At 43.2% G+C, this 16239-nt stretch overlaps 1 protein-coding gene across 1 annotated transcript in view; it reads left to right on the plus strand.

The window, feature by feature from the left end:
* TRPC7 (transient receptor potential cation channel subfamily C member 7) overlaps window positions 1-16239 on the plus strand; it is a 173561-nt gene that overhangs the window by 119527 nt on the left and 37795 nt on the right. The window contains exon 5 of the mRNA XM_045075655.1: window positions 6158-6374. Within this exon, the coding sequence (XP_044931590.1) occupies window positions 6158-6374 (217 nt within the window). The remainder of the gene's footprint in view (window positions 1-6157; window positions 6375-16239) is intronic.

Here is a 16239-nt window from a genome sequence, read left to right on the forward strand (position 1 = left end):
TTAGTCTATGGCATGAGATCATTCTTGGTGGCACTGCTTATTCTGAGGGAAGATTCCCTCATTAAGGAGGGAAACTTTAGTTGTCAAAGTTGCTCTGAAGCAGTCACAGGACAGATAAAACAGCCAAGATATTTTTAGTCTTTCCTTTCACCACCACAAAAGAAATCTTTTCAAATTTGGCAAAGATATTATATACTGGGGATTATAAAGGGTCATATCTTCCATGTGAAGAAACTAGCCCTCTCCAAAGGCTCCTGAGGTCCAGAATACAAGGTCCTCCCAAGGAAAGGGGCACAGTGGAGAAATTTGTTAATGTGCTAGCCTCCCTTCTCCCAAGGGATCACTTTATACTTGTGTAATACATCTATGAAAAAGCCAGTGTCATCCCAGGAACTTCATATTCTAACCCCCTTATGACACCTGCCTCAAAGAAAGTAGAACTTTATATTCTTTTCTTAATGTTTTCATAAAAACATCATCAACCAGCTAACATCCAACAATGTCTAACAAATGTTGAAGTTTCTGTTTCCAACTTAATGGTCCACTTATTGAATAGTTGTTCTCCTGATTTAGGGACCCCTAGAAACACCAAAATTACTTGATTGGCCTGACAAAATGATGTCATTTATTTCCATTGAATCCCCATAGCTGCCAATTCTATTTTTATTTAAATTTCTGAGGGTCCCTGAGAAAGACAGCTAAATAAGGAGAGGATAAGGTCAAGGATGTCAACAGAAGTTGACAGATTACTAATACAGTGGCTGAAGAGGGTAACCAAGTCATAGATGTGTACACAAGATAACAAAGGCTGGTCTGGCTCTTGGAACAGGCCTGTCAAGGTCAATAAAGTGAACAGTGATATTTTTCTATTATTTCTCAACATGGCTGAGGTCATGCAGCCCACTGGGAAGCTGGTGAGTTCTCTCCTCATGGCTGCTATCAGGTAGATCTTTACCCATGGAGCTCCTTATCCTCTCAAGGAGAGCTCTGATGTCAAAGGACCTTTATGGCTCAATGCCCTTTTGCACCCTTTGTTATTCCATTCTGATTCATACTTTAGGTAGTTTGCCTATTAAAATCTGAGACCTGAAAGAGTTAACAGCAATCCTTATGGGCTCAAATGGGGTCTCTACAGTGGGTTGGATCAAGGAGGAAGTCAGCATGGTAAACGTATTGAGCAACAACACAAACTCTAATTGTAAAGGTGTGAGAGGTGAAACTGATTTCCTCCATGATGTTAACCCTGATGGCTCAATTATCCTTATAACTCAGTCCCAGGACTCAGGCAGGGAGAGCTCTAAATAGCTTCAGCCTACTACCTGGTATCTTTGCAGGGTACAAGCCCTCAGTCCATATACTGCCACATAACTCTCAGATGAAGAATGCCAAAGTGTCAGTTACCACACCCCAGCCCCTAAGCCCTGTGCCAAACAAAACACCTCATGAGGAGGTAGAGGAGCTCTGCAGCTTTGGAAGATCTCTGCTTTGCCTTGTCAGAGTTGAAATGGTTTGAAACAAGGGTCTTCATGCCATGCGATCCAAGGCCGACCAGGAGAAGACAATGCCTCCAAAGGCCTGTGTGTCCCCCTCATCTGCTTCTACCAGAGAGCACAAGATTAAATACAATCATGCTATAATTTTTGAAGCATGGTCATGGAGGGGAAATTCATGCCAGGAAATCGAGCATATTTTGCTCTTATGTTAACAAAAGTATCTGTCCTCAAATCCAAAAGGAAAGTCCATCACCTGCCACCCTGCTGGGACAGCAGTTAAGGTACTAGAAGAGAGATTGCTTCTATCCGAGCCCAGTCTAAGCCCTGTGACATTCTCTCCCCAACTCTCCATCGATTTCCTAGCACAGGCGATGGCCGGCATCTCTCTCCACCAGAAAATCAGTAACTTTGAAAGGAAGGACCAACTCTGCTGGCTTATTTATTCTACCCCCTCCAGGGCCCAGGATCATGGTGCATACAGACAGCACCCCAAAGGCTCACAGCAGAAGTGCATTAGGACTCTGTGAAGCTCCAACTTTCCAGAGTCTTGCCTATTAGCTTTAAAAGAGCCAGGTGGGTTTCTTTTATGTTCCCCCTTAGGAGTATTTCCTGAGGCTCTCTGGTGCCACATAGTAAGTGCTTCTTGTGTGCCAGGAGCTGCTCTGTTTTGTGCATATTATTCATTTCTTTCATCAACCCTACATGAAAAGTTATATTTTATCCCCATTTTACAGATGAAGAAACTAAGACATAAAGGGATTAAATGCCACAAACTATGGAGCTGTGATTTAAACCTAAGATCTCTAGCTCAAGAGACTGGACCTTAACCATTGTACAAGCATGTGTGCATGCATGCACACCTGCTCTTCTACCCTTTCTAATCCATCAGCAGCATTATAACCTTCAATGCTGAATCTAAGCATCTTAACTGCTGACTACTTCACTTTGCAAAGGACTTGGTTCAGAAATTTAGAGGTGGCAGGACTTTTCCAGAAAGGAGGAGTCAAAAACAAGACTGACAAACTGTATTCTTTCCTGAGAAACCCTACCTTCAAGTGTTCACTATCACTTAGCACCTCTTCAGCCCATGGGACAAAGGATGGATTCCCATGGCAATGTGAGAACGCCCAGATTAGACACCCAAGGAACATCCTCCTGCCTTACCCAAAGAAAGGAATATCGCTGAGCCCTGCATTAGACATTTTGAGTAAGAATTTTATAGGAAGCATACAGTGAAACCTACCCCTAATTTAACCAGGATCTCTAACATTTAAGAATCACTCTGGCCTTGATGATGTGCATGTTTTTTCTTGGAGCACCTGATCCAAAGTTTGCCTCCGTTCCACTTTCCAACTTCTACACTGAGCCCTTCCTCGAGGCCACTGGCACCTGGTGGCAAGTGAGGGTGGCATCTAGGGATAAGAGACCGTGGAGACAGGGTGGAAACACTCTCTGGGTGCTCTCCTGCAGATAACAACCTACCTCGCAGGCATGCGGCCACCAGGTCCCCATTTAGAAGCTTACACTTGTGGTAAGGGCTAAGAGCCCAGCAGCAGGGAACACAGAGGTGTGCTAACCAGTGTAAGGTCACCTCTGATCTATTTGTTTGCAGCTAATTCAAGAGAACTACTTAGTTGCTCTCATATTCACATATTTCCCAGGAGGTTTGGGGTGAGCTAGACACTGAGGTACTATAAGCCTGCCTTTCTAGATAACCAGTTCTCTGCTCATATGGTCCAAGGAATGACGGAAGTGCTTTAGTCCATTGTCCAGACTCATCAGTTTTGCACTGGTGAGCAAAGAGCAGAGCAGGCCAAGGTCTACATCTCCCTAAGCTCTACTGTCTTTTTTTATACTGAACGTTATTCCTTGACCCAGCTTTAATGATTCCCCAGCTAAGAGCTGCTGGCATATATTGGCTGACTTTTCTCCTTTCTTTTAGCTTACCTGGTAGCCTTGTAAAAGAAGGAAGTTTTCCCCAGGTGTAATTTGTTTCAAAAATTATTTTTGTGAGACAAAAAGGAAATATCAACCCCCCCCCAAAAAAAAAGGAAAATAAAAGAAAGAAATCCATTGAAATGATTTGATCTCAAATGAACTTTGTCCAAGTTTGACCAGTTAAAAAGAAGTCTTGGAACACTACATCAAAAACTAATGACATACTGCATGGTGACTAACCTAACATAATAAAAAATAATGATTAAAAAAAAAAAAAAAAAAGGAGTCTTCAAGCCCAGAAGAAGAGGAAGAAAGGTGCACTACTACCTAACCTCGCTTTCCTCCCCATGGCCCAGATCAAGTGGGAACTGAACCCAGGGTCACTTTCCACAGGACCATAGGGTCTTATCAGGGTTTTGTGGTACATTTGCAGTAGCTACAGTAATTTTTACAGACTCCACTTCTGCCAGACAATAACAACTTGAAGGAAGTAACAAAGAGAACAGTAAATGCCTCAAACACATCTTCTGGGGAATCCCAAGGCCAGCTCAGGTTCAACTGTGTGCAGCATCCTGCATCAGGAGCCTCCTGTGTGTGAGGAGGAGGAGCAGTGTCCCCGTATCCTCACCCAGGTTGTCATCAGAAGATACCACGTAGAGCCCACTGATAAAGGACAGGAAACCTGGCCACTAGTCCCTTAAGATTTGGGTCCATCTCCATGGTCCCCAGCTTTTTCTGACAATTGTGGGACTCTGCTGGGATACACGAGATCTGACATCCCTTTCCTTCTGCTCAGCCTTCCCCACTCCCCAACCCATGGTCAGTTCTACCTTCCCTCGCCTCTCACCACTACCCCAACTAGGACACGGTGACAAGACAGGAAGCAGGGACTATTTCAGGATGTCTCCTGGGTACACCAGCAACCTGGCTGGGAAATGGGGCTTCTAGATTCAAACGCAGTCATCTAAAATGTTGAAAAATTCAAACTAACAGTTTGATATATAAATCAAAATGAAACATGGTTGAATTCAGTTTTCTTACTTAATTTATGTGAGATGTTTTATTTGTCCTTACATTTGACCTGTGCATTCTGAATTTAGTGTATCTACCTATGGCCAGAATTAATCTATGATCCAATTTTGTAGATAATGAAGTCAAACATCACAAAGAAGGGCCATTTGTAAAATGTCTGTAGGCTCCATGGTTTTAGGTAACTAGAATTTCAGGTTTTCGGGCACTAGCTTTAGTGTCATATGGCATCTAACAATGCAAATGAACTGAAACAAGTCTTTTCCAGCATAGTAGGGATTCCTAATGTCTAGACCTGAGATATTGGGTTTTTGGGAAAAAAAAAAAATATATATATATATATATAAATTATCACTTTTTTAATTTCAATAGGTTCTATGGTATTAGAATCATAATAAACCATGTTACACTAACAATCAGTATAATTAAAGTGGATGATTACCATGCCGAAGCATATTGAAAGAACATTATCAAGCCATTGGACTTATAAATATTACATTGAATACAGTCATAATTAGGGAACTTTTACCTGCAAAATATCCCTGTAAATTGATCACCTACTGAACCAATACTCTATCTCCCAGATGACATTTCACTCTAGGACTCCTGAATGAGGCCGAATGTGAACATCAATTAACCAGACAGTAGCTACAGGTGAACATCTGCTCTAGAGAAGGAAATTTTCTGGGCTTCAAAAAAGATTTCCCTCTTTGCTCTCTTCTGATTAGTGTACCAGGGTGAGGGGTAGGATTTGGTGCCTAGGTGCAAGTGATAGCTGTGTCCTAGAAGGGACTCATATGAGCTCATTAACAGGGGTCAAAAGACTCACTGGATGGCCCACAGTTTAGTCCTCAAAGACCAAGGTAGCCTTGGGATGGCACACCAGGGCCAAAGAAGATATGGCCAATACTTGCTCCCTAATGGGGTATCTTCTGGATCATTTCAGGCTCACATGGAACAACCACACAACTCAATTATGCACCAGAGCCGCAAGGGAAACCTCAGTAAGTTTTAGAGTAGTATCAAAGAGGCTATGATCTATACACATGCAGCAATGAAAAAGGAATTTTTCAAAGTATGAGGAAAAAGTCCTCTACATCTGGACATTAACCTGTGATTTAAAAATGAAATCCAAAGGGAAGCTGTAAAATATTGATAACTGAATATCAATGAACATACCACCTGTCAAAATTTCTTGGAATATGGCTAAAGCAGAGGGAACTGTAAAGCTTTAATTTACCAACATATAAGAAATAGTGAAAACAAATCATAGAAAAAACAAAACTCAGAAAAATGGACCAAAGAGCAATAGAACATAGTCAACATATGTTTTTTTTTTAATTCTGAACTCTACTGAGACTATTCTTTTTCCAGATGTGAATGGCCTAAGACACCTATCACATGGCTGGGAAAAGTCATGCAGGTCAAAGCATGGTAATACATCAGTGTATTCTACTCTTGTTTATACCACTCCCACGAAATTCCTAAATGGGAATAACTTAATTCAACAGGAGATGTATCTGGTTAAGGAGCCACTCAAATGAAAGGGCAAGAGAACAGGTTGTCTGAGTTCAGTTAGCAGCTTCTGTCCATGATGGAGGATTCTCTCGTTAAACTTTGGCAAAGCATTTTAAAGAGAGACCTGTCCCCACCTACAGATGCCAGTTTAATATGTCTTCTAAATATTTTGTTTCCAGCTAGGAAGAACCCTGAGGAGCCCCTTCATGAAATTTGTTGCCCATGCAGTTTCTTTTACAATCTTTTTGGGATTGCTAGTTGTGAATGCATCAGACCGCTTTGAAGGCGTTAAAAACCTGCCCAACGAAACCTTCACAGACCACCCGAAACAGATCTTCAGAGTGAAAACCACACAATTCTCCTGGACAGAAATGCTCATCATGAAGTGGGTCTTAGGTAAGCACTCTGTCCTTTATTCTCTCCTCCCCTACTAATAATAGGACATAATTAAACTCTGACTTCTGAACCTCTCCATCTCCTTTTGAGCGCACTCTGGCAGTCAAAACGGTGAGCAGATGACCAACAGAGAAGGCAGAGTCAGCTTCTATATATGCTGGTGTATCAGATGCACGAGCCTTTAACAGGAATCCCAATATTGGAAGGAGATGTTTGGAGGAAATTTGCTACGTGCTTTTCATTATACATGTACTGAAAAATGTTTGTAAGGCAGCCTTGCATGGGAAAACATATTTTGATCATTTAACTACAGTCTACTAGAGGCCTTAGGAAATCAAGGTCTACTTCCAGAAAAGAGCATAAAATTGCATAGCTTAAATGATATTTTTTATCACTGAATACTAATGTACAGTAGAATGTAGATGATAAACAGAAATCTAAGAAGCTAGGGGAGCTACACTTTCTCATTATTTGTGTTAATGAACACCATGAAGCTGTGACATTCCTTTTTGTGGTAATGCTCTGTGCTGCGAAGGTCTGCCACTAAAAGTGCCAAGGAAATTTTCCCAATTTCCCCACTGTCCAGCTAAGAAAGAACATCTCTCTTTTATCCACTTTATAAGAACTATTATGAAGAGGAACAAAAAAGACAAACTAAAATGGTAAAAGCTAAAACTGTACAGGCAAAATGGGATACAGGCTTTTCTAAAACTAAAACCTGCAAAACTATTTGGTAGGGAAAAAATCAGACTTGGTGGGAAAAAAAATGAAAAACTGTGTAAGTTAACATTGGTGACACTGCACATAACTAAAACCTGATCAATAGATTATAACATGTACACCAAAAAGATATGAATGTGATGAGAATGTTTTAAACAAAGCAAAACTGAAAAGAGAACTGAAAAATGTTATCTCTGGAGTATCAAGATGTACGCTACTAATTAAACTGCCCTAATGGTACGTACCCCAGATTTTGCTTTCTTCACAAAAATTCAATAATGGTATAATTTTCACTAGGTTTATGTTAATAAACACTGAGCACTGAGTCAAAATGTACACAGGGCCACAGTGTCTGTGCCTTCAAGCAACAAATCACAAAAGAACAAGTACTTGAAAATGGCCCAACCCATGACCCACTGCAGTTAAATGAGAGAGCCTAAGAGAGCCACAATGGTTGAACCATGTGAGAACATCCTAGATGCCCAAGCTGAGAACAAGGGGGCCTATGGTTTCTGAGGTGGGTCTCTAAATAGGAAGAGGGAGATAAGAAGAATGGTTTGATCCAAAGGAAAGAAGCAGGAGAGCATGCTTCCCAAAGGCTTTTCATCAACCAGCCAGTCTCTGACCAGAGGCTCACTTAGGAGAGTCACTGGCACTAAAGTTGTAAGGAGACATTAAAGCCTGTGGCGGAGTGACTTCTGGTGGCCTGACTTTCACAGTTCAGAATCTATCCTAATCCTAACACTGCAGGGGATGGAAAGTTTGTACAGCCCCAAATCCATATGTGAAAACGCTAACCCCAATGTGAGGGTATTAGGAGGTAGGTCCTATGGGGTCATGAGGACAGAATGCTGATGAATGGGATACGTGCCCTTATAGAAGAGCCTTGGGGAGAACTCATGCACACGCGCGTGCGCGCTCTCTCTTTCTCTCTCTCTCTCTCTTTCTCTTGGCCATGTGAGGGTACAACAAGCAATCTGTAACCCATAAGAGGGCTCTCACCAGAACCCAAATACGCTGGCATCCTGATGTCAGACCTCCAACCTCCAAAACTGTGAGAAATAAATTTCTCTTGTCTACAAGCCACTCAGCCTGTGGTATTTTATTAGAGCAGCCCAAACTAACTACGACACAGATTAAAACAAAACAGAACACCCATAACTCACATGTTAGGCTTATTGGATAAAAACATAAGAATATTTATGGCCCCATCACTCACCCACCGCATTTCCCCACCCAGCCCCCAGGGAGGAGACTGTGGTGAGTGCAACCACACTTGCCCTGAGTGAGAGAGCTATGCCATGTCCATGGCTCTTACTGAAGCAGACTTCCTCTTGACCCCTATTTCTCTTCCTGGATGTCAGGGCACTGTTCCAGAAGGAAACATTTCTCTCCAGCTGCAGAGGACCCAATGTCTATAGCCTAGTCCCAGTTCCCGCCCATCAAAACACAGCTGAGTTTTTAAGACCCTTACATGAAAAGTAGGGAGGAGGGAAGGGTTTCTCATTGACCTATTTCCTGGTATATTTCGGATGGAAGAAAGATTCTAATTAATTTTTATTTAGGTAAATTTTCAAGCGTTTTATTATGAATCATTTCAAGAAATGTGAAAAAATCAAGAGAAGAGTACAATAAATCCCATGAACCAATCTCTCATGCTCAAAAATTAGCAAGACATGGCTAATTTTTGTGTCATCTATGGTTTCCCCAGTTCCCTTCCCCCAACATGTAGCATTCTAAAGCTAATCTCAGATATCATATTTCACCCATAAACATTTTTATGTGTATCACTAAGATAAGTTATTTTTCTTTTTTCCAATTTTTTTTCTCTCTGTGCTTCAGGTTCATGGAGAATTCTTCTGCATTGTCTGTGATTTTAATCCCTAACCAGTGAACTTTTCCTTTCAGATATTATATTTTTCAATGCTTGAAATTCCATTTGGCCCTCTTTTTACCTTTCATTTCCTTCTTCATGAAGCTTTCATTTTCCTTTAAATCCATAAACATACGGTGCATACTTACAGTAACTGTTATAAAATCCTTAACTCCTAATTCCATCATCTCTGTCATTTCTGGGTTACCTTTCTCTACCTAATCTCTCTCCTGACATGGATCACATGTGTCTCGGTGGGTTAGTCATTTCTGACTGAATGAAAGGCACTTCCTAGGTTATGTTGTTGAACATCCAGACTTTGTTGTCTTCCTTGGAAGAACATTTGGCTTTACTCTGACAAGCTGTTAAATTACCTGCAGATGATTTCAGGGCTTTTCTTTTTTTCCTTTTTTTTTTTTTTTTTTTTTTTTATCTGACAGAGAAAGAGAGAGACAGCAAGAGAGGGAACACAAGCAGGAGCAGTGGGAGAGGGATAAGCAGGCTCTCCGCTGAGCAGGGAGCCCCATGCTGAGCGGCTCCATCCCAGGACCCTGAGATCATGACCCCAGCCAAAGGCAGATGCTTAACCAACTGAGCCACTGAGGCGACCCAGCTCAGGGCTTTTCAAGTTTCTTAGAGTGAATCTGGAGAAATTTAACCATAAAGATTGGTTATTCTTGTGTACAGAGACACACATCTGTGGTCTCTACTACATGCCCTGGATAATCAACAAAGAATTTCAATTCTGGATGGTGTGAGCTCAAATCTCTCCACTGTGGGTGAGCTCTGAGAATATTCAGCTTGGGGCTCTCTGGCTGCTGTTTGTGGAGTTTTACTCTGGGTACTTATAACTTAGTGTTTGGGAAATATCCAAAAAGACCCATACATAATTTTCTGGACTTTATTTGTGGTTCTGTTTTTGGTTTGCACAGTACCCTTCTCTCTGAAACTCGACCACACAACATCTGATCACCTCTGCCTTCCTGAACTCTAGTCTTTGTCTTTTTTTTTTTTAAGATTTTATTTATTTGACAGATAGAGGTCACAAGTGGGCAGAGAGGCAGGCGGGGGTGGGAGGCGGGGAGCAGGCTCCCTGCTGAGCAGAAAGCCGGGTGCAGGGCTCCATCCCAGGACCCTGAGATCATGGCCTGAGCCGAAAGCAAAGGCTTAACCCACTGAGGCACCCAGGCGCTCCCAGTCTCTGTCTCTTTAACTCTGTGGGACTGCCTTTCATGCTTCTGGGATTCCACTCCATGCACTACAGACTGGAATGTGTCTCCATAAAGAAAGACCTGATGTTCAAGTGGCTTATCTTGCTGAAGGAATATCTGTTTTCAGTGCCTGCGGATGGTTTCTTTTTTTCTTTTTCTCTTTTTCAGTTTATTACCCATCATGGCTGGTAATAGAAACCAGAACTTCTTTTCTAAAACAGAACCACAAACGTAAAAGAAAGTTAATAATTTTTTTCATACCCCCAAATTTCTAGTCAGTACTCCATTTCTCTGATTGAAGAGACTAGTTGGATAATGACCTGTGTAGCTTGCTTTCTCTCTTCCTTCAGGTCTCTGTTCAAAGTTTACCTTCTCAAAAGAGCTCAACAGTAGGAACATGCATTCCCATCTCCCTACTCTGACAAGATGAAATCTGATCAGAGACCTAAAAGAAGAGAGGAAGAAAGCTTTGTACACATGTGGGTGAAAAGCATTCCAGACAGAAGGATCAGTATGTGATAAAGGCTTGGATTCAGGAAAACTGGTGAGGCTGGAGTGTAGTGAAAGAGGAGAACAGAGATGAACTCAGAGGGACAGGCAGAGCTGGATCACACAAGGCCTTTCAGGCCATGGTACACAATTTTTATTTTATTCTGACTGTGATAAGAAACCACTGGAAGGTTCTGAGCACAGAAGTGACATCCTATGACTGAAGTTGTTAATGACTTGCTGGCTGCTATGTACAAGGCAGAGAAGTCAGGAACAAGAACAGAAGCAAGGAGAGCCGTCAGGAGGCCACTGCACTAATGTACATAGGAAATGGTTTGCTTTGAGGAGGTGGTACATCGTGATTTACATTCTGTAAAATCAATAATATTTACTATCAGACTTGGTGTAGGGTGAGAGAGAGAGAGAGAGAGAGAGAGCAGTCAAGGAAAATTCCATGTGTTTTAGCTCAAGTGATGGTATGCTAGAGTCTTTCACAGCAACAGAAAAGACCCGGGGAGGAGCAGTTCAGAGAGGAAGGAGAGGAAATCAAGAGTTCTGTTTGACACCTATTAGATGTCCAAGTGGAAATGTCAAGCAGCACTTGGATATGCATGTCTGAAGTCCATAAGCACATAAGGAGAGGCTGGGGCTGAAGACAAGTATGAGAATGACAGCGTACTTAACGTAAATTAAGTGTGCAATCACCCCAACTGCGAATATGGTCAGACAAACTGAGGACCAAGTCCTGAAGCACAAGGATACTTAAGGATGGAAAGATGAGAAGTCTCCAGTGAAGATTAGATAAGACAAGAGCCAAGAGAGTGGTGTTGAAGGCAATCAAAGTAACTGGGTCGAGAACCAGGAAGTGACGACTTCCAACGAATGCTGACAGATCAACTTACATGAGGCCTAAGACCTCACCACTGAATCTGGAAGCTAAGTTCCTGAGTAGCCACAGGGGACGAGATCCAGGACACTGGTGGAGGACCTGGACTTAGCAGGACTGTGGACTCTCACCCACTGTACCGGGAGGAAAGCTGGAGGGGAGGCCACAGAGCAGGGGGCTTGCCAGATACAGTGGGGGAGCAACGTGGAAGTTTTTGGATATTTCTTTTACTCTCTCAATTCTTTTCTCAACATATATTTTCTAGTTATTAGGCATTATACTAAACATCAGGCACTGTGCCAGATACTGGGGAAACAGCTGTAAAATACAATTAACATTATCTTATCCCTGAATACATTCTGGAGCTCTTTACTTACTACAGGGTAATACTAATCTTTGAGAGAAAGCTCTCAAACACTGTGTGCGCTACTGGCATGCCCTGAAGTCTACAGTCTGATCTACCCTCTGCTCAGACATGGAGGGGCTTTAAGTGGCATGAGGCCCCTACTGACAGAATTTTCAAATTCTACTCTGCCAGGCAGACCCTGATCAGCTGGATACAGAGTAGCACAATCTCTTCTCCCAGAATGTATCATACTCATAAATGAGGGACTATAGACAGATTGATTATAAGAACACTACTACTCCCTCTCTACCAGAAGCTGCCCTAGGGCTGAAAAGAACCTCAGGACCCTTGCACGTCCAACCTGCTCCCTTCATGGATGACCTTGGCCACAAAAAGGTGAACGGCCTTCTCTGGGTGGCCTGCTTCTGTCTTCCCCATCACCAGGCCTCAGTACATTCTCAGGCCAGGAGCTAGAGTGATCCATTTAAAAATTCAATCAGGTTTGTCCCTCTTTGCCTCAAAACTCTTTTGTGGCTTCCCATCTCTCTCAGAGTGACACCGATGCCCTTATAATGGCCTACAATGCCCTCCACCTCTCCACACCATCTCTGTGACTTCAAGTCCCACCACTTCCCACCTCACAGCCCACTGGCTTTCCTGCTGCACACTGTTTCTACCTCAGAGCCTCTGCGGGGGCTGTCCCCTCTGCCTGAGTGTTCTTCCCACAGTGCATGGCTCATTTCCTCACCTCCTCAGGTCCCTGCTCAAAAAATCTTCAAAGTGAGGTGTTTTTAAACCAACCTATTTAAAGCCACAAGTTCCTCCACCCTGACTGTCCTATTCCCCAGGCTCCTTTTCTTCCTAACAGCTAACACTGCTAAGCAAACTATGTGCTTTCTTTTGTTACTTCCTGTCTCTATTAATATTAACATTTCTGTAATCATATAAATTTGTAGTTGACTCTTCATATTTTGTTATCCCTCTCTCCATCTAGCCATGTGGTTTTCCCAATGACCACTTCCAACAGCCACATCGTGTGACAATACTCTAACTTATTTCCCCAAGCCTCTCCTCATACTAGGCATGTAGGTTGTTTCTCTTCTACTGTACAGTTCTGTGTAAAGGTCAAACTCCTTAGAAATATATTCTTCCTTTACTCCAAATGCTTTAATTGATTACCTACAGAATTTATGGAAAATCCTAGATTGTCAATCCAAGAGATTCAAGGATGGGGGTAGCAGGGCACAAGGAGGTTGAGAAGACAAACCCAGAGACAGAAGAAAAGCCAGGACACAGTATTAAGGAAAGGAAAAGAACAGTACAAGAGGAAGGAGGGATAAATTTGCTAGTAGATTTGTTACGCTCTGTAAGTGCTGTCAAATGAGCTGCATTGGGAGGACTCTGGAAACCAGGGACCATCACTCCTTGCAGCCTAGAGAACCTCCAGGATCAGTTCATACCACAGGAACCTCTTTCTTGACTATATCAGCAGCAACTCTGGGGTAGTTTTAAGAGCTTATAATAGGGAGACTGTGGCCCCAGAGACACTCATCAGAGGATGATGTAACATGAGTAGTTCCCAGAAAGCCATCAGGCTTGGAGGGCGGGAAGTCTCTGCACAATGCATGCCATTTCTCCATCTAGAAACAGACTCACATCTGAAGACACATTCTGTACCGCTCTTAGAACGCGGCAGTGTTTTCTTAAACGGTCTTCCCGGTATTGCCAGTGGAGTGGAGATGTGAATGCCCAGGGAATAGGAAAATACACTTAAAAGGCTACAGAGTACTTGTGACTGGGTGTCAGGAAACCCAGTCCTGGGTCCCTTCGTGGCCCTGCCTGCCTGATTTTCAGTTTTTACATGTGTAAAATGTGAGGCTCAAGGTCTCCCTCACCCAACCCACCCAGGGTTATAAACTCTTCAAGGGAGGTGCTAAGTCTTAGCTCCAGGATCACACAATGAAGTTTGGGAAGACTAAACTTATAAAAGCCTATGGGCTGGGTTCCTCACCTAATTCATTCTTTTGATTATTTCCTCACTTTGTCAGATCCATTTTCAAGCAGACGATTCCAGTCAACTTTCCAAAGTTTCTCCCTACAAGTGAGACTAGGCATCTGCTCTGCTTATCACCTTTAGGGACTGTCCAGCCGCTCCAAGTGAAGCCCAGTCTCCCCCTCATGGCCTGTACGAAAGCTACTGAGGGTCTACTGGGCCTTCACTAACCTTCTCTGCTAACAATCTCCAGGCCCACACCCTGAATCTTGAGCCACACTCAACCTCTTCAAGTCCCCTGGAAGAGCCCATCCTCCCACACTTCCGCAGCCACTATCTGGAATACTTGGCCAGCCCCTCCGTCACCTGGCTAGCCCCTGCTACCTCACACCAAGTGTCCCCTCCTCCAAGAATTCACTCCGTCAGTGAACAAATACAAGTGGTTCCAGGAACTCTGCTGACGCTCATGATTATAACACTGACTGCTCTGATCGCTGCCTCTCCACAAACAATCCCCAGGCATTTTCATTACAGCATCTGTCACCCAGAAACATTCATGATGGCTTGTGATGCATCTGTCTCCAGAGATAGACTGGTCTTGGTCGTGGTGTCCCCAGAACAGTGGCTGGCTCTGGGTCAGCACTCAACAGTGTCTATTAAGTGGGTGGATGATTTCCCAGCCAGGAAGAGTACGCTTGTGCCCAGCAGAGGGCATGGTAGGTGACAGCCCAGTGGAGAGCAAGGGCCCTGCAGTGCCTGTGTGCCTTTGAACAACGTACTTGCCATCTTGGTACACAAGCCTTTTCACCTGTAAGGCGGAGCTGATTACAGTTTAACCAGCTATCAGACCATGAGAAAGGTTTGCTGTTGCTCGAGTGCTCAGCACAGTGCCTTGCTAAGTACTAAAATGAAAGAAGAGAAAGAGGGAGAGCTTTGTTCAGAAATGCTTTAATCTATTAATATCATTTTCCTGCCTGGAAAACAACTGAATCCCAAATATGTATGAGGCCCAGAATTGTCACAAATGACCTGCCACTGAGACAATATTTGGATGTCACAGCTTGAGGGCATATTCTCCCTCCTGTAAGTTCACAGAACACCTCCTTTTGGCCCAATAATGAGAGGCTGACCTGAAAGGACCCACAGGCCTCCCAGGAGGTGGTCTCTGAAGTCTGCTCTGCTGAGGACCTGGGGACAGAGCAGAGGATGCCTTGGGGTCAGGACCACTTACAGAATGTGCATAGTTAAGGCTCACAGGATTCTGAGGAGAGATCCCTGCAGAACAGCATCTGAAGCTGGGATGGGCGTGAGCCACCTTTTGAGCTGACAAACTTCATCTCTGCAGCCCTTATTCAGAACCCCCCCAAAAGAAGCTACTCCTTTCCCCCAAGGCTTCCCAGCCCATTCCACTGTCAGCCACCCGCACTAATTATCAGTGACCTTGTCCTCTGGACTCCAGGGCATCCCAGAGTGAAGGGGATTTTGCCTGAAAGAGGCTCCAGTGCCAAGCATCCTTACACCTGAATCCCTGGGCTCGAAACACTCCTCTGACTGACAAGCTGGAGGCAAGAGACCATCATATTCAGCATGGATAGAAATGGCTGAACCATCCTCACCCCGTTAGAAGCAAGGGGCCTAATTTCACTCACTAAAGTACTTAATTTCACGTTTCTTTTTTTCATTAAGCATTCCTGCTGTTCAAACCCTTGGGCCCATGCTACTTTTACTCACAGCCTTAGAATAATTTAAATTAGCTTGGTTGAGTTAATATTTAAATCTACTAAAACTGACAAGGGCATTTGACTATGGAGGAAATGATTTGCAATGCCCAATGAGGAGCTACTTATCCTGGTCAAAAAAGTCCGTTTTCTATAAACAATTTGCATTTCAGATTCATAGAGATTTTGGTACTTGAAATAACCCCAAAACTCCAAGAAAATCAAGGGATTTTTTTTAAAGTCACACACCCAGGAAGTGGCCAAAGCCAGAACCTGAACCCAGGGCTTCCTGAATTCAGGCCAGTGACAGCCCTAAGTGATAGCCTGCAGCTGTGCTAGTACCCAGCTGAAAGCACTTCCACTGAGACATCAGGAATTTTAATCTGAGGGTAGCCAAGAGCAATAAACATTACTTCTTCCAGCCCATAATGGTTTTTCTAAAAACATTCCTAAAATATCTATTCGAACTGGCACAATTGAAAGTAATTTCAGTGTTAAGAAAATTATTACTTCACTGAATTACCATACAAATTTTAAAATGGTAAGCTTGAGAAGGGTGTTTTGTAAAGGAAAAAAAAAAAAAAAAGCAAGGTGGGTACTGGGGGTGTCTTGTAAACAGACCTGCAATG

Source organism: Mustela putorius, unplaced genomic scaffold, assembly GCF_011764305.1.
Source record: "Mustela putorius furo isolate JIRA1106 unplaced genomic scaffold, ASM1176430v1.1 tig00000145_pilon_pilon_pilon, whole genome shotgun sequence".
Classification (NCBI taxonomy): domain Eukaryota; kingdom Metazoa; phylum Chordata; class Mammalia; order Carnivora; family Mustelidae; genus Mustela; species Mustela putorius.